This window comes from Pollicipes pollicipes, unplaced genomic scaffold, assembly GCF_011947565.3.
Source record: "Pollicipes pollicipes isolate AB1234 unplaced genomic scaffold, Ppol_2.1 Scaffold_4881;HRSCAF=5763_pilon_pilon_pilon, whole genome shotgun sequence".
Lineage (NCBI taxonomy): Eukaryota > Metazoa > Arthropoda > Thecostraca > Pollicipedomorpha > Pollicipedidae > Pollicipes > Pollicipes pollicipes.
Window position 1 is genome coordinate 45,128,077 of NW_023596576.1, and position 18,369 is coordinate 45,146,445.

General features: G+C 61.9%; 1 protein-coding gene across 1 annotated transcript in view; it reads left to right on the plus strand.

Moving 5' to 3' along the window:
* LOC119100455 (tight junction protein ZO-1) overlaps positions 1–17,914 on the plus strand; it is a gene marked incomplete in the record, with an annotated part of 177,534 nt that extends 159,620 nt beyond the window's left edge. The window contains 18 exon segments of the mRNA XM_037223548.1: positions 1,547–1,792; positions 2,455–2,617; positions 3,157–3,284; positions 3,940–3,993; positions 5,959–6,022; positions 6,493–6,643; positions 7,031–7,182; positions 7,645–7,766; positions 8,260–8,601; positions 9,202–9,246; positions 10,322–10,541; positions 10,820–10,994; positions 11,514–11,756; positions 12,153–12,524; positions 13,061–13,215; positions 13,622–13,722; positions 15,587–15,753; positions 17,885–17,914. Coding sequence (XP_037079443.1) covers positions 1,547–1,792; positions 2,455–2,617; positions 3,157–3,284; positions 3,940–3,993; positions 5,959–6,022; positions 6,493–6,643; positions 7,031–7,182; positions 7,645–7,766; positions 8,260–8,601; positions 9,202–9,246; positions 10,322–10,541; positions 10,820–10,994; positions 11,514–11,756; positions 12,153–12,524; positions 13,061–13,215; positions 13,622–13,722; positions 15,587–15,753; positions 17,885–17,914 — 2,930 coding nt within the window.
* Positions 17,915–18,369: the final 455 nt, after the last annotated feature.

The window sequence follows — 18,369 nt, forward strand, 5'->3', positions numbered from 1 at the left end:
GGCGCCGCCGGCCGGCCGGCAGTGCCGGTCCGAGCGGAGGCGGCGCCACGGCGGAGCTCATTGTATCGCGCGCCGCTGTCACAGCCGACTGGCTGCGGGCGGGTGGCGGGAGGCGCTGGCCGGTGTCTCTCGCCGGATGGCGCGCCCCGAGGGCGGCGATTAGACGATTTGCTGTCAGTGGCGCTAGCGGCGGTTGGATGGATGGCTTTAGCGCGCTGGGAAGCCCGAGTGAGGCCCTGCCTAGCTCCGAGTTGGCGGAGGTACGCCCGGATGGCGGACCTGGCTTCCCCACGTCCCGTCATCTCACTGCGACCGACTCTGCGCAGCTTGGCGCTCGCCCGCCTCACCCGGACGTCGGAAGCGCCGCTCTTTGTCCTCCCTGAATTCTCTTGGTCTTCCTCCTCCCTCCCCTTTCCCCTCCCCCACTCAGAACAGCCCCGAAGCGAGCTCCGAGTGGCGGCCAACGTGAGCGGTGCCCGTCCACCGGCGCCGCCGGTCCGGACGCCGCCGGCTCGTCCGGCGCCGGGGCCACCGGAGCGGCCAGCTATCCCCGGCACGCCGGTCCGGACGCCGCCAGCTCGTCCGGCGCCGCGGCCCACCAGAGCGGCCAGCTATCCCCGGCACGCCGGTCAGGACGCCGCCAGCTCCGCGGCGTCCGGACCGGCAGCCGGGGCCACAGGCGCGGCCAGCTATCCCCGGCGCCGCGGTCCGGACCGCCGCCAGCTCGTCCGGCGCCGCGGCCACCAGAGCGCCAGCTATCCTCGGCACGCCGGCCGGGCCGGGCACATTACCGGCGGCCGACAGCGCGCTAATGACACCGCCCCCGCGCGGTCACGGGGTCCACACAGCGGCGCGCGGCCCTGCCCGCCGCGCCGCCGGCGGTGGCCGCCGGTGGCGTGACGCGCGGCCCGTCCGGCGGCCCGTGCCACCGTCGGCGGCGGTGGCGCCACGCCCGGAAAACTGGCGCCGTGAGCACGCGGCGCCGTGCCGTGCAGGAGCACGACCCACGTGCCGGACCGGCGCGGCGGGCGGACCCGCTGAACTGGTCGTGTTTGGGCCCGGACCGCCGGGCGGTGTGGGCGTGCGGGAGCCGCCGCGAGCTCTCGGGATTCGACGTAGCGTGGCGGACTCTGCCGGAGCGTTGCGGGCTGGGCGGCGGGAGACGAGTAGTGGAGTGGCCGGCTTAGGTGCATTACGTCAAGGCTGGTTGGGCAGTGGGGCAGCCGGCTGCTGAACTGTGCCGGTTGGGTTGGCCCGTCGCCCGCGGCACGGTGTTGCAAGCCGCCGCGGTGCATGAGTCACGTGGTATTCGACGTTCCATGCCATTGATTCTGCCTCATTATTGCGGTATCTCAGCACCTCTGTCCAACGTCAGGGCCTCCGACGCGCGGTCGGAGCGCACCTCTCCATCACTGCGGCCGCCTCCGTCCGCTTCCGTTCCGCTTCACCCCAGCCGTCTCCGTTCGTCCGTCCCCTACATCACGCCCAGTCCCGTTCTGCCCCATATCAGGCAGAGCGCTCAAGCCTGCTCTCCGTCTGCCCGCAGACTTCGGTATTGTGCTCGGCTGCAAGATTTACGTGAAGGAGATCACGAACCGCTCGGCCACGTCCGACCGCGAGGCGGCGACGCTCCAGGAGGGCGACGTGGTGCTGCGCATCAACCAGCTGGCCACCGACGGCATGACGCTCAAGGAGGCCCGCAAGCTGATGGAGGCGGCCAAGGAGCGCGTCCACCTGGTGGTGCGCCGGGAGCCGGGCGGCCGGCCGGCCCTGCCAGACTCAGAGACCAAAGGTGGGGCGGTGCGGCGTGGTCACGAGCCAGGTGGTGGTGGGAGGGTGAGGCTCGACATACCACCATGCTGCGAGTGGGGCACGTTGTGGTTCGTGATTGCGATGCGGTGGGGGGGGGGCGCGATGATTGGTTTGGAACTGGTCAGTGACGGGTAGGGTGTCAAAATTGTGTTTATAGTTGCTGTGTCATGCGTATTGATTTGACCTCCACTCCTTTTGGCTTCCCATTTGGCGCGCCTCCCATTCGGATGGCGTGGAAATAGCGGCATGTCAGATGCGTTTGTTCGCTGTCATTATCAGACACGCTCTAGTGGCATGTCAGATGTGTCTGTTCGCTGCCATTATCAGACACGTTCAACATAATGACGTCCGGTATCGGCTTCGTACGCTTTCGCGTGGGGATTAAAAAACATGCTCGATGGCTACATTGATTATACCTGAGTGATTCGTAGTGGATTTTTAGTGCTAACTCGCCCGAAGTGAGTCATTAATCCATGAATAAATATTAACCCAACGCAGCACCCTCGCCGCTCGCGATGAGCGCGGCAGTTTACAACTGCATTTGACCAAAAATGTATGCAAACGCCCAGCTATTCGTTCGGAAACTCGGCCGTTCGCGGTCCGATACGGACGTGACCCGGCTGACCTCTCGGCCGTTCACAGAGAGCCCGTCGCACCACGCGCGCGAGTCCTCGGACGTGCGCTCCAACTACGGCAACCAGAACCTATACGTGCAGCCGCCGACGCGCTCCGACCGGCCTGACCTCAGGTCACAGTCGATGCCGCCGCCGCCCAGGCTCTACGACGATAAGAACAACCTGAACAGGTGCGGCTTCGTTGCGTGGCTCTGGTGGGGGGGGGGGGGAGGGGGGACGGTGTCTGTGGCGCGTTGCGTCAGTGATGAAAGCAGGCTGTTGCGCTGGCTACTTATATTGACTGATGTGTGACTTACCGGTGTTAAAATGCGATTTGATCTAAGCCGACTTAACGCGTCGTGATAACTGTGTTCGAGACCGGATGGATGCACCATTGGAAGACTTCCTATCTGGTTGTATTTGTGCGCTCTGCCTGTTCGGCCGTATTTTCTTGCCGTACGTTGCTGGCTCTGTTCTATGTTTTTCTTTTCTTTTTGTGATTGTTTTTCAAACATATGCCTGCGTTTCGTACTATTCTTGTTGATTTGGATGTTAGGTGGATGCACTGTGTCGTTTCGCTGTGCCAATGCGTCGCGTTAAAACCTCCTCGTGCTGAGTTTGATAATTATTTAGAGTGCCTGGACAAACCTACGTCCAATCGCTGCGTCGTCGCCCCGCCTCTCTTACTGCATTGGTTCAGAGGGCGTGACGCGTGCGGTGTAACGGGCAGGCAAAACGGCCGGTCCCGGGGGCCGCTGACGGAGGCGGCGCTGGGCCAGCTGGAGCCGCCGCTGCAGCTGAACCATACCCCGCTGGAGGAGCCACCACCGCCCCGGCCGCCGCTGCCCCGCGATACCGGTCAGTGGACAGTTCATGGCGGCACAGGATAGCTGTCCACCCCTTCACCCGCGCTGGGTCACCGTTCAGTGGAGCTTTTCTCAAGCTCAGAGCTTCCCTTCTAACGTCATAGGCTAGTGTTCCTTCCGTGTGAAATTGCTCAGCTTCTCCCCCGTGCCCCCCGCTCCCTCCCCCACTCTCACCCTCCCTGGGACAGGCCAGCTTGCGAGAAACAGGTCAGTGTAGCCCGTTCCTGGATGATCAGCCGTGTCCTAGACGTGTTTTCGGTCCGCTTCTGCGCCCCGAGGGTTGACGTTGTGAAGTGCACCCTGCGCTAATAGTTACGCAGCTACTGATGTGAGTTTGTAGCTTTGTAACCCTTCAGGTTATTTGACCTGAGCTGCCTCTTGCATGAACTAATCTCCAGGAGTTCGTCGTTTCGTCTAGACTTGCTTGTAAACCGTCCTGTCCCGTACTTTCCCCGTGCGCCTCAGCCTGTTACTATTCGTGTTGTTGCTGATCGTCGCGGTTGCCGTTTGTGTAAACCCCGATGGGAGCACAACCCGACGGCATGCTCCGTGGTGTGGATGGGGCGCCGCCGCTGCCCCGGCCCCGCGTGCGCCCGCATGCCCCGGTCCGGCCGGCCTGGCTCAGCGTGTGGTCCGACGTCTTACAGTGGACCGGCCGCTGACCAACGGCGCCAACGGCTCGCACCAGCCGCAGAGCTCAGGTAAGCCGGCGCCAACGGCCAGCACCAGCCGCAGAGCTCAGGTAAGCCGTCGCCAATGGCTCGCACCAGCCGCAGAGCCCAGGTAAGCCGTCGCCAACGGCTCGCACTAGCCGCAGAGCTCAGGTAAGCCGTCGCCAACGGCCCGCACCAGCCGCAGAGCTCAGGTAAGCCGTCGCTAACGGCTCGCACCAGCCACAGAGTTCAGGTAAGGCGTCGCCAACGGCTCGCACTAGCCGCAGAGCTCAGGTAAGCCGTCGCTAACGGCTCGCACCAGCCACAGAGCTCAGGCAAGCCGTCGCCAGCGGCTCGCACTAGCCGCAGAGCTCAAGTAAGGCGTCGTCAACGGCTCGCACTAGCCGCAGAGCTCAGGTAAGCCGTCGCCAACGGCTCGCACTAGCCGCAGAGCTCAGGTAAGCCGTCGCCAACGGCTCGCACTAGCCGCAGAGCTCAGGTAAGCCGTCGCCAGCGGCTCGCACTAGCCGCAGAGCTCAGGTAAGGCGTCGTCCCCTCGGCCGCCCGGTCGAGCAGGGATGCCGCTCACCAGTGGCACTCAGGCGCTGCCGAACGGGGTTTTTGCCTCTGTATTTCGTATGCAACAGCGTGGGATTAAATGCCTAAAGTTTCACAGAGATTTGCGGTCGTGTGTCATCTCCCCCCACCCCCCCCACAATCCCCACCTCACGCTTTCCGCCGTGTTCGCGTCCGGCAGCTCCTCCACACCACCGGCGGCCGCTTGCCGGTTGTGATGTTGAATGTGTGTTTGCCGGCTCCGGTATGTGAGATCCCCGGCTCCGCCGACTCCGGCGGTATAAGGGCCGTGGCTCCGCCGACACCGGCGGTGTATGAGCCCCGGCTCCGCCGACTCGGGCGGTGTGAGAGCCCCGGCTCCGCCGACTCACGTGCTGTGTATGACACCGCTTCGCCGACTCGGGCGGTGTAAGGGCCGCGGCTCCCGACTTGGCGGCGTGAGAGTCCCGGCTCCGCCGACTCCGGCGGTGTAAGGGCCCCGGCTCCGCCGACTCTGGCGGCGTGAGAGCCCCGGCTCCGCCGACTCCGGCTGTGTATGAGAGCCCCGCTCCGCCGACATCCGGCGGCGTGAGAGTCCCGGCTTCGCTGACTCTGGCGGCGTGAGAGCCCCGGCTCCGCTGACTCTGGCGGCGTGAGAGTCCCGACTCCGCTGACTCTGGCGGCGTGGGAGCCCCGACTCGCTGACTCTGGCGGCGTGAGAGTCCCGGCTTCGCTGACCTCCGGCGGCGTGAGAGCCCCGGCTTCGCTGACTCTGGCGGCGTGAGAGCCCCGACTTCCGCGACTCTGGCGGCGTGAGAGCCCCGGCTTCGCTGACTCTGGCGGCGTGAGAGCCCGCTCCGCCGACTCCGGCGGCGTGAGAGTCCCGGCTTCGCTGACTCTGGCGGCGTGAGCCCGGCTCCGCCGACTCTGGCGGCGTGAGAGCCCCGGCTCCGCCGACTCTGGCGGCGTGAGAGCCCCGGCTCCGCCGACTCCGGCGGTGTAAGGGCCCCGGCTCCGCCGACTCTGGCGGCGTGAGAGCCCCGGCTCCGCCGACTCCGGCGGTGTATGAGCCCCGGCTCCGGCGGCGTGAGAGTCCCGGCTCCGCCGACTCGGGCGGCGTGAGGGCCCCGGCTCCGCCGACTCGGGCGGCGTGAGAGCCCCGGCTCCGCGCAGAGCAGGAAGCGTCGCCGCCGCGATGCATGTCAATGCGCGGAGACCGTGCGCCCGGCTGGGAAAAGGCAGGCCGGTCGCACAGTTATCAGCACGCCGACCTGCCCGCGCAGCTGGAAAAAGACTGCAACTTTCCGGCAGCAGTCGGCTTGTGGCGGTTCTCTCACAAGTCATCCCGTCATGGAGCCTGGCTTGTGGGTGCTGTGGGGACGATGTGTGAAGATTCTGTCTCCGCCGCTGGGAGTATGCAGTGGCTCGAACTTCATCACTTCCTTGCTTTGTTTCCAGATTTCTACGACACGCGCCGACAGCCCAGCTACAGCCAACAGTCGCCCAAGTCCAAAAGCAATGTGTAGGTTCCCGTCGTTAACGTTGTTTCCCGGCTTATCGTGAAATTTAGATGTTATCGTCATCGGTTTTATGCTGCCTAGGACTATGCTGAGATCTAAATGGTATCGTTATCGCACGTTGTTTAGGCTGTTGGTGAGCAATTACATGTCGGTAATACCCCGTTATGCAGTCAACCTATGATTGAGGTTTTCATGATTGTGATCATGAACTAAATCTGTTTTAGCATCCGGTCACGTAAAATGGTTCCGATCTCAGGCTACTCATGCCCGTGCCTGCGTGTCAGGCGCTATCATTTCACAGTCCGAGTGCCGAGCTAGCCATGCCGAGATCGATCGGCGGACGGCTCTCGTGCTGCCGCGTCTCCGTCGCACGCCACCCTCGGCTGACGGAGCCGGCACCGCGGTGGGTCAGCCGGCAGAGTGAGCGAGCGGGCGGCGTGACTCCGTGTGACCGGCGCTCTCCCGCCGCCAGGCCGGACCCGCGCTTCGTCAGCTTCCAGAAGGAGGGCTCCGTCGGCATCCGGCTGACGGGCGGCAACGAGACGGGCATCTTCGTGACGGCCGTGCAGCCTGGCTCGCCGGCCGCTGTCCAGGGCCTGCAGCCGGGCGACAAAATCATCAAGGTACTCGGCGCCGGGGGCGCTTAGCCGTGGGCTGATGCAGCACGCTGTTTTAAAGCTATTGTCTACTACATCAGTTTCAAGGGCTCACACGCGGCGAGTACTAGAAAATTACGTGAACACCTCGCTCCTTTGCCAGATCGCTTCCAGTGAACTTTCCGCGCGGCAAAATTGTTTTAATTCCGTGCAGTTTTGTTACCATTCATGGTTGTCGGTCGACTTGTCCCACAATCGCCATGGTGGTGGATGGGATGGCGATTGGGATGGTGCTGGCGCTGCGAGGGGCATCGGATGGCATAGGCGCTGTGAGTCTTTGCCGGGCTGCGGCCGGAGCGGGCGCGCTCGGCGGCGGCGCGCGTCACAGCCCCGCTGATCCACCGCCGGCCGCAGGTGAACGGGATGGAGATGAAGGGGGTGACGCGGGAGGAGGCGGTGCTGTTCCTGCTCAGCCTGCAGGACCAGATCGACCTGATCGTGCAGTACCGCGGGGACGAATACGACCATATCGTGGCCACGCAGCGCGGCGACTCGTTCTACATTAGGTGAGGCGCGCCGCCGGCCCCGAGACGTCAGCTGGGGCGCCTCTGGCACCGGGGGCGTGTGAACGGCTTGCTGCACGGCAGGCGGGGTCATTTGCGGTAGGGTAGGCGTGTGATGTACTGCCACCGAACGGATGTGCATTGTTGTAAATGCTGGCGTTAGCGTCAGCTTTTTAAGATTAATGTCGCAATATTCTTATGTAATCGATAAACATACCAAAAAGAGTTGTACGTGCTCCTGCTTACCCCATACAGCAAAAGGATCTGTCGGTTAAGCGTTGTTGGATTTGGTGGTTAGTATTCATCGCACGTCTTGCCTCGTTCCTGGTATATAGCTTTGGACATGTTCTTATGACATTTTGTGGGAGCGTGCTCGGAATCCGAGTTTGTCAACAGGGCCCAGAGTGGTAGCTGTGCTATTGTCGCGTTGTACCGGCCATCATGTTTTTGTGCCTGGTTTTGCAGAACGCATTTCAACTATGAGCAGACGAATAAGAATGAGCTCAGCTTCCGCAAGGGTGATATCTTCCACGTAGTGGACACGCTCAACATGGGTGTCGTCGGCGCCTGGCAGGTGTTTAGAATAGGTGAGTTGCGTCGCGCAACACGGCTGGCCCTATGCAGCCGGTTTTGAGTACGAATAGTAAAAAATCATTGGTGGGTCTTTGGTCGCCTTTATCTGGTGGTATTTAACGAATCACTGCGTTACCCATCGATCACATGTGGTGGACGGTCTTTATTGTAGACCTCATGTTGGTGTTAACTGTAGCAACGGGACGGTATGGATTTCGCAGATGGTCTCTTGAGAGACCGGCTGGGTACTGGTGGCTGGTCCTGTCTGGTCTGGTCTTCTGGTGAATAAATGCCGCGTCATGCGCACATTGACATGTCACGTCCACGTGTGTATCGACCATTCCGTTCTCGCGGAACATCCTAAACGAGCAGGCGCATGTCGCAACGCACTAAGGAATCTGAACACTCCTGTGTCTCTATTGCGACGATCGAGTACTGAAACGGTGATGCCCCCTATAACGCCCCCGTTCCTGTTCACCGTCTGAAGTTCTTCCCCTCGTTCCGCAGGCCGCAACAACGAGGAGACGCAGAAGGGTGTGATCCCGAACAAGGCCCGGGCCGAGGAGCTGGCCACCGCCCAGTTCAACGCCGCCAAGAAGGAGCACACGAACACGGAGACGCGTAGCCGCTTCTTCAGCCGGCGGCGGCGCCAGCGACGTTCCAAGTCGCTCGGCAAGGACCACTGGGAGGACGTGGTCTTCTCCGACTCGGTGTCCAAGTTCCCGGCCTACGAGCGCGTCGTGCTGCGCGGCTGCGGCTTTGTGCGGCCCGTCGTGCTGTTCGGAGCCGTAGCCGACATCACGCGCGAACTGCTGCTCAAGGAGATGCCTGACAAGTTCGCCGCACCACGTGAGTGACGTCACGGTGGCTTGGACGGTGGTTGGCGGATGGGGCAGACGGATGGCCAATGGCCGTGGCCGGATGCGGGAGGCTGACCGCTTTGGTGTGTTTCGTCGAGATAAGCTCAGGCTGACGGTCCCGCCTGTTCACCGGGCGTGGTGCTGAGCTTGTGGGCCACGAATGGGGCCTGGGACTGGGCTTGTGGGCCACGAACGGGAGCTGGTGATGGGCCGAAAGAGCCGCGCGCACTGCGGCCAGCCAGGCACTCCGGCCCACTTCACAGGCGAACACCGGCTACCAGCTCTAACGGCTTCGTTTCCGCAGGTGGCGCGGGAGTTTTGGACGAACCTGAACCCCTCAAAGTCGCGTTCGTGTGAGAACGTCATGGGGTTCGCTCTCCCATGTGGCGTTCGTGTGAGAACGTCATGGGGTTCGCTCTCCCATGTGTTCTCTCGCTTCTGCAGCACCGGACTTCTCTGACGCTCCTCAGCGGACCCAGGCCTCCACCTAACACGCCTAACGCCACTCGCTTGGTCCGAGCCGGGGTGGGTGCCCTGAAGCAGAATGGGCGGGTGGAGCCGGTGATGACACTGCGCTGCTCTTTTGCAGACCTCGGGGACCACCCTGTGTTGCAATACCAGGATAACTACATCAGTGAGTGCTTCGCTCCGTGTCTCCCAGTCCCATCACCCTGCCTGCCTGCCTGCCTGCATGCCTGCTGCCTGTCAGGCCTGCCGCGTACCTGCCTGCCTGTCTTGACTGTCAACTGCCCGCCCCTCTGCCCGCGGGAACCCTGCCAGGCACGCGCCGGGGCTCGCGAGCACTTTTTTTGTAGCCGCACCCTGATTTCATGGTGGCGAGGTCCGTTTGGCGGACGGTAGATCATGCGGTAGCAGTGACGAGCTGTTGGCGGTTTTGCTCGTGGACATGCCAACGCCGTGCATTGTGGTCGCGATAACGTGCAGACACCTGGGGAAAAGTTTGCATGTCAGCTTTGAGTTGAAATGGGCATGTGGAGGTATGTTTCCATCGTAGTCTTACTTCCCAACGCTGCGTTTGTTATGCTGTTCGGCGCACCTATCCAAGGGAGTATAATGCGCGGCCGCATTCGCTGGCTGTCAAGGGAGTATGATCAGTTGCACGTAGATTGCTAAGGCACGAAATGCACCACATCAAATCGTCATCTCTAAGATACGCCGTGCATGGCACGTGCTGTAAAACTTTTCATTGGTGGTTGTACACGAGCGGGCCATTGCTGTCGTACATATTACGTTGGTGGTGGGACTCGTACTCCAACAGGCGCTCCGAGCTGTATTTTGGGCGTGGTGGACGCGTCTTGCCGAGCACGAGCAGTTGGCTGCGGCCACGCATCTCCTCCCTAACACCACTCGGAGTTTGGAGTTTGTGTGTTGTGGATATTGTTGGTGATCATCGACGTGTGGTTTTGGCGGCTGTTCAGGTATGTGTGATTGACTGACTAATATTACGGTCGCTTAACCTGGTATATTAACATTGAGACTGCTTCAGTCGTGGTGATGCCGTAGTTGACGATTTCCGCCTCGTTTAACAGCCTCGTATTAACCCAACTAAGATTATCTTCTGCACAAAGTGCTATTCTCTTCCCCGCCCTTGACTCCTCCAACTGCCTTCCGGTCAACTCCCGTCCTCTGCCCTCCTCCCACCGGGCGCCGCTAGCTCACCGTGCCCCCCTCTTTCTCCATCGCCTCAGAGCTGGACATGAGCGACGAGTCCAAGACCAAGAGCTCGGGCATTATCCGGCTGAGCGCCATCCGCGAGCTGGTGGAGCGCGGCCGACACGCGCTGCTGGACGTCACGCCCAACGCCGTCGACCGGCTCAACTTCGCCCAGCTCTACCCCGTGTGCATCTTCCTGCGCGCCGAGAGCAAGCACGTGATCAAGGAAGTGCGCGCCGCCCGTGCGCCCGACAAGTGAGTGTCCCACGGCAGGGGAGGGGAGGGGAGGGAGGGGGCCTGCCGCCTGGTGCGGTGGAGCATCGCTTGCCTGCTGCATCGCAAACGGTTGGTGCACTGCGATGATACAAAAGATGTCGCTCAGTACTGATCCTTTTTATTTGTGTGCGCTTGGAGGGCGCAAGCCAATCTCTTGCCCGGGGTGGAGGAGGTGCTAACGTTTCCGACACAAGGTGTCATAGGCTGCTCGCGTAGGTTCGAATCTCTCTTGAAACCTTGTTTTCCCCCATGTGCAGGCCGCAGAACAAGTCCAACAAGAAGATCTTCGAGCAGTGCGTGAAGCTGGAGAAGCTATGGTCGCACGTGTTCACCGCCACCATCACCATGACGGACGCCGACGGCTGGTACCGCAAGGTCAAGGAGTTGATCGACAAGCAGCAGAACGCGCCTGTGTGGATGTCCGAGACCAAGGTGGGTGGTGAGGTAGTATGGGTGGCCGGGTGGTATAGTGGTTACGGCGGCGGCGTTAAGCACTCGACATATGCAGGTATGAAGTGTGCGCACGAAGGAAAAGGCAGAGGCAGAGTCTGAGATCTTAGCTGTACTCTACAAAGGCAGGGTCTCAGGTCGCTTTAGAATCCACGCGCAAGTTATGTGTGACGTGTCTGTTGAAGAATGTGCTAAACTCAGTTGGGACCTACAATCAAAACACCTCGATATCTGTGTCTGGTTCCTTGCTGCAAACCCGAGCTGGTCATGACTGATGGGCTTTCAGTCTCCGTCTGGCTATGATGGTGGCCATCAGTAAAAAATCCTTGTTGTATATCGTTAAATTATTATTATTTTTCAGATTGAGGACGCTTGACATCACATGTCTGTATCTTTTTTCGCGTCACGTTGTGCCTGACGCCCCAGCCGCCACGCCCCGTCTCGGTGTCGGTGTCACCCGGCCCGTGGCAGCGGCGCCTAACTCCACCTCCGCGCCGGCAGCCGGGCGAGTCTCTCTCGGACGACTTCCTCTTCCCGATGACGTCGCGCCTGTCGTACGCCTCGTCGCCCGAGTCGGACCTGGAGGGCACCGAGACGTCTCCCAGCCGGTCGCCGGTGGCATCTCCGGCCTCGTCCGACTCGCGGCTGGTGCGCAGCTCGTCCGACCCGAGCCTGGCGGCCGACGACGTGCCGCCGCCGCTCTCCGGCGTGCCCGGCCCGCCGCCCTACAGCCCCTACAAACAGGTCAGTGCAGCCCGTCGGCTGGCCCTAGAACCGGGTACGTGCCACCGATGGACCCAATAAAGAGTTGAGTGAGTTCCAACGTATGTCCTAACATCGTTGCAGGAGAACACACTTTTGTACAAGCCTGTGGAATTAGCGTTGTCCCTGCAACATATTGGAAAAGGTTGGAAACGCCGGTAATATCACAACACATAGAAGCAAAGCACCACTTTGAAGCAAATAAAGTCATGACAGACATGTAGCGTCCGTTTCACCATAGACTCACAACAGCACCGACTCCCCCAAACTTCCGCGCTGTCGTGTAGCGACGCCACTCTCTCCACCAATCGAGCATCGATCGCACGTCATCCGGCCGGCGTCGCGTGCGTTGTCCGACACGTGCACCCGCGCCGGCAGGAGGAGGCGCCGCGGTCGGGCGGCAAGCGCAGCTCGCACGGCGGCGACAGTCGGTACGGCTTCTCGCGCTTCTCCTCGGACGAGTACCCGCCGCTGTCGCCGGCCGACGGCCGCTCGCGGCCCGGCGCCGGCTCGCCGGGCTCGCCGCGCTCGCCGTACCAGACGCTGCCACACGACTTCCGCACGAACGGCGACACGGGCGGCGGCCCGCCGCCGCAGGTGGACAGAGCCAGCAAGCCGCTCTCGCCGGTGACGGGCACGCGCAGCTACGGCCGCGCGGCCGGCGCCCACCTGCGCAGCTACCTCGACAGGGGGGAAGACGGCCCCTACCTGAGCGCCTCCAAGAACTTCACGCTAGACCGGATAAGGACAGTGAGTGCGGTGGGGGAGAGGGGGAGGGGAATTTCGCAAGAAGCGCGGCTTATTGGGTACATGTGCGTCGTTGTTTTGTAAGTCTTTTGTTTGTTGGAAAGCTGCTACTCATCGCAAATGAGTGGTACGGTGAAAAGCAAATCGCTCGTGCCAGGTTTGAGGCAGGAGCATGTCTGCTGTGCTGTGTTGATTAGGGCTGTTCACAGTGACTCGGCTGGAACTGCTTGAGGTGTGTCCTTGTGCAATTATTTGTACCTGTGATCCTCCAACATATTTTAAAAGAAAAAGTCAGGTAAAAAGTATTTATTTTTGCAGACCCGTGGTTGTTATTGCACATTTTCCTGTCCATGCATCTCACTCAGCAAAATGGCATGTTTAAGACTGCGAAGCAGTAAGGAGACTCCATGCCGGGCCGTCACGAAATTCCCTTCGGCCAGATGTGAGGGTCACGCTGTGTCAAATCACCGCCTGACACCGTTCTTTAATTCCCGTACGTTTCACTGTGCTGACCCGGCCACCGCGCCGCTCTGCCGCAGAACAACTACGACAGCTCCTCGTCGTACGAGTCGTACAACCGCTTCAGCAACATGCACGACGATCTCAAGGCGCGCTCGATGCCGCCGCGCGAGCTGCACGAGGCGCCGCTCTCGCCGGGCCACGGACCGCGCGCGCACGACCCGTACCGGTTCACGCGCGCAGCACCGCCCAGCCCATCTCGCCGGGCGGCGAGCGCGAGGCGGCGCCGCGCGGCCCCAGGTGAGCTGACGTCCGCATGGCCGCGTGTCGCGTCACCTGCATGTGCGCTGGACGCCTCGCGGCTGCCCCCACCGCCGCCGCGGTTCGCCGGCGCTGTGCTGTCTCTTTTGCGGCGGCTGCTGTACATTTTTGGCCGGATGACCCGCGCTGCATGTGACGCGCGTTTGTGCTTGCAGCGCGCGTGCCGACTACAAGCCGCTGCCGCCGCCCAAGGGCGCGGCCGGCTACAAGCCCGTGCCGCCGCCCAAGCCGAAGAGCTACCGCGGCGCGGCCGGCGACACGTACCGACGCGGCGCGCTGCCCGACTCGCCGCTGCGCAAGACGCCGGACTCGCGCGGCAGCCGCGAGGACTTTGTCGGCTACCCGGTCAACGGCGAGGACAGCGGCGGCTTTGACTCGGGCCACGGCTCCAGTCTGGACCGCAACTACGACGCGGCCGGGCGCACGTACATGAACATGCCGCCCGCGGGCGCCGGCGGCCAGGGCTACTACCTGAGCGGGCCGGGCGCGGCGCCGCACGAGACGGCCGGCCTCGACCTCAGCAACCGCGAGCAACGCTGGCAGCGCCTTTGAACTGTACAAGAAGCCGCTCGACCCGCGCTTCGGCCAGTTCCCCGAGCACAGCGCCAGGTAGTACTGCGCATGCGCAGCTGGCCTGCGCGGTGTTGTCGGCTGCCGCTCGGCGCGCGCGCGCGGGCATGCATGGCTCCGGCGCGTCTGAAGTGTACGCCCGGCTGGTTTTTTCGTGTTGTTGTAGCGTAGCCGCATGCGCACTCACCGACCCTCGACGGGCTCCCTCCGCTCCCATCGCGTCACAAGCGTCTGTTGTGATCACCAGTGTGGGATCATCGTGGTTTCATATCATGGATGCGAGTGTCGCGGCACTCTAGCTCGATTCTCATGTTGCGCAGTTTTTAGATGTACAGATTTGACCTGTATGCAGACATATACACGAGTAAGACCTATGTGGGAGAGCTGAATAAAACGGTTGAAATGTTTCCGCCTGTGTCGCCGTCGCCATGGCCGCTCCCGGGGGCGTGGATTGTTGTTGCATCCACCCTTTGGCACCGCCGCACCGGCCTGCCAGCCTGGCTTCCGCGCTGAGCGGGGGCTGCGCCTTCGCTGTGGGGTCCAAACAGCCAGACAGCTGGACTGTTGTTTGACTGCGTCACGGGAATCCGATATTTCCTCTGGATGCTAGAACGCTCGACGGATGCATTTGATTGGGCTTTTTGATGCACTAACAGCTCGACGTGAAGCAGGTTTTGCGGGAAGCTCATTACGTCTTGAAATATTCCTGGGCACTATTGCACTGGTTTGACTAGTGGAAGCATCAGCAGACTGCGAGTGGGATGTCTGACGTGTGGGGGCAGCGTCGCATATGAGTGTCGATGGGCTGTCCCCTTCAGAGGCGTTTGCGCAACTGCGCGACCCATTCTCAGCGAGTATAGGATGTTGCCCATGACAGCCTCAAACTTATGCGAACTGTTCTGTGCGTTGCTATATTGATTTACGGGCGCCTTGTAATAACCCATTTGCCATCACTTATCAAGCAACTCAGAAAGCAGTTCGAAGTATAAATGAATGAATGAGTAATAATAAAGTAAAGCGAGCAATGATCAACTCATTTTAAGGAGCTGCTTCATCTAGCCCTGGTCTAAGTCCATGTATCCTTTTTCTCTGTCTGACCGGCTGTCCGACCGGCACCGTATCGCCCCCCGATGCGTCTGCTGCCGGCCGGCGGTCCCGTACCCGGCTGTCACGCCTCCCTGCCGCCAGCCGGCGCTCCTCCCACGGCTCGGAGGGCGGCCGGGCGCGCGCCTCGGCGCGCGGCTTCTTCGGCCACGAGGGCGGCGTGCTGCACGACCCGGAGACGGGCGTGGCCGTGGTGGTGCCCCCGGGCGCCATCCGGCGCGGTCGCACCCAGGAGATCTACTTCAACGTGTGCCAGGACAGCTCGCTGCTGCCGCCGCTCGACGCCAGGAAAGGTGAGTGGCGGCGGCGGAGGGGGGGGGGGGGGTTGCGGTGTGTGTCAGCCGGAGACGGTGGGACGTGGCGGAGTGGGGAGCGGCGGGGCCGAGGTGTGCGTGTCGGGAAGGGTGATGGATGTGCAGGCCAATGCTCTGAACGGGGGGATAGAGTACGACGGTGGCAGGCTGAGCTGAAGTGGCGGCGTGCGCGGCGGTTCGCGAACGCGTTGTGTCGTGAGGATATGTGCTGGGGAGAGCGCGGGCTCCGAGCGGACACACGAGCTCGTGTGACGCCTCGCGGCTTTCCGATCAGCCTGCTGGGCCATGTGTCGGCAGGCGAGACGCTGCTCAGCCCGCTGGTGATGTGCGGACCGCACGGGCTGCAGTTCGACGTGCCGGTGGAGCTGCGGCTGCCGCACTGCGCCGCCGTCGACCGCAGAGCTGGAGCTTCGCGCTCAAGTCTTTCGGACAGTCCGCGCGGCCGGCCGGACAGCTGGCAGAACGTGCGGCTGACGGCCGACGGCCGCACCAGCCGCGTCGGCGCCGACTGCGTCTCCGTGCTGGTCGACCACTTCTGATCACCCGTCTCTGAGGCCACCGTCGGGTGACAGTCGGAGCACCTCCGCGGGCCGTGCCAGTCGGCCGTCTCTGAGGCACCGTCAGGTGACCGTGGGAGCACCTCCGCGGGCCGTGCCAGTCGGCCGTCTCTGAGGCACCGTCAGGTGACCGTGGAGCACCTCCGCGGGCCGTGCCAGTCGGCCGTCTCTGAGGCACCGTCAGGTGACCGTGGAGCACCTCCGCGGGCCGTGCCAGTCGGCCGTCTCTGAGGCACCGTCGGGTGACCGTGGAGCACCCTCCGCGGGCCGTGCCAGTCGGCCGTCTCTGAGGGTCATCCACCGTTGGCGGCAGGTCGGATGGTCCCTCGCGGTGGGTCGCCGGTCACTGCCAGTGATTCGGAGGGCGGGGAGGGCGCGCGGTTGAGCAGGCGCAGAGGCTGCTCGGGGCCAGTGGACGGTCGGCGGCGACTGGTGGCACTTTGAATGCTACCACTGGTTAAGGGAGTGGGTGCTGGTTCACAACCCGGGCTGGCTGGCCGGTTTCTGGGAGGCGGGCGCTTCTGTTCCTCAACCCTAGCCAAGGTTCTCGTCTGCTACACAGTGTTCAGGGACGCAACGGGTAGGGGAAAGGGAGCTGAAGGGGGCTAAGAACAGCTGCACGGAGGCAGCCGGGCGTGACAGAATCTGACGTCGACCGTCACTGCCGTGATTCGACACTGATGAACGCACTTAGAACCAACAACCTAGGCCCAACCAACCGAGTAGGTAACAGAGGCCCAAGCCTGTACATAGCGGATGGAGCCCGATAGAGACGTCAGTTCTTTTCCAGCACGGCGCCTCGGCCCAGCGCTAGAGGCATTCCTCAGTCAGGGTGAACCCCCCCCCCCCCCCCCAACTTGCGGAGTCACTGGAATGAGTGTGCCGCTTCCATTACCTTCTCGTTAAGTACAGCAGAGAGAATCTTTTTTGCGAACACGCGATCCTCTCGGCCGGTTTAGGAATACGAAAATTGTCATAATCCAAAACGTGCCTCCACACACGCTGTCACGATTTCATTCGCCGACATATTCTCCTCAATTTGGAGGACCCTCAAGGCACGGTTATCCGACCTTGGTGCAGTAGATTTCACAAGTAGATGACTAGCCGAAGTTGGCCACTAGTTGATAAGCAGTCGCATTGGCTAGGCTAGTCGTTGAGTTCCGGCGAGCGCAGTCTGTGTGTTGAGTAGGACCGCTTAATACTCGCAGCCCTGGAGGCTGTGTACAACGGCAGTGTCAAGATGCTGGCTCTGAGCTTGCCATGTCCTGCCTTGTAATGTGGGGTGACCGGACTGCGGTCGCTCAACCTGAACCAAAACGTTGTTTTTATTCTTCCGGCCGTTGAACGCGAAAAACTAGGTCTGGCGCGAATGTCATTTCGCTCGTGCGAGTCCAGGCTCACTTCCATAGCACCAGGATGGTGCTGTGCGGGGTCGAGCGCACTGTGCTGGCTTTCGGTCGATGGAGTTTTCCTCGCATCTCGACTTGCGGACTGAGCAGACTGAAGCCGCGTGGCGTGTGTCTCATCAGTTCACGGTATCCGAGACCGCGCTCAGTTCGTTGCGTGTGCGGGGCCCTGCAGGCTGTTACGACTTCCATCACCTGAGAAATCCCCTGATCGGCTCGCGGGGAGTTCAGATGAGCTCGGGCTGTTACAGCCGGCCGACCGAACACCGTTCAGTCGCGCGCTGGCATCGGCGTGAAGCACGCGGCGTTTTGTACCACAGGGCTGGCCTGGAACGGGGCGCTTGATGAAGGCGAATGATCGATAACCGGTGCGAGGTCCGCGGCGCGGCGTGACGCGCTTGTTACGGGGTCGCAGGCCTCAGTTGTAAGCTACCTAGTCGCCAGTAATGGCTCCCGCACTCCGGGGGCCGCTGTAGAAGTCCGCTCGCACGTCTCCTCCCCTGCCCATCTAGCGCCGCGCGATCTGCCAAGTCTTCCGTACGTGTAATTCTGCAATATCGCCTGCATATCGAGTCGAGCTGCCGTGGGGAACCCTACGCCGGACCGCGGTGCGTGTTGACGGCGGCCGCCAGCTGGCACTGCTGGTCAGTGGCCGCTCATGACGGCACTGTTCTGCTCATCCGCCGCTGCGAGAGAGTGGCGGCACTGCGCAGCCGCTCTGCCGGCCGCTGTCGGTCGGCGCGACGCCAAATCGTTACGGACGGGATGTAAATGTGGACAGCGGCCGGGCGCACAATGCGTGTTCCGCCTAGTTATCCGTGGTAGCTGCGCCGTATATCCCCCCGACGTATGTCATATTATATACGTGATATTCGTGCTGCCATGTAACATTTGAGTGTCAGGTGGCATTGTTTTGTGACATTTCAGTACGGAATAAATCATGTAGCTATTCAGTGTCCCTCTACGGCACACATACAAACCGAGAAGTGCCACGCGTGCCGGTGTGAACTACGAAGTGAGCAAGCTCATGACCCTTTAGCACCAGATACCAAGATTGGTGAAAGTAATTGCACGTGCCGAAATCGGGCGTAACCAATGGGTACGACTGGTTGAACAC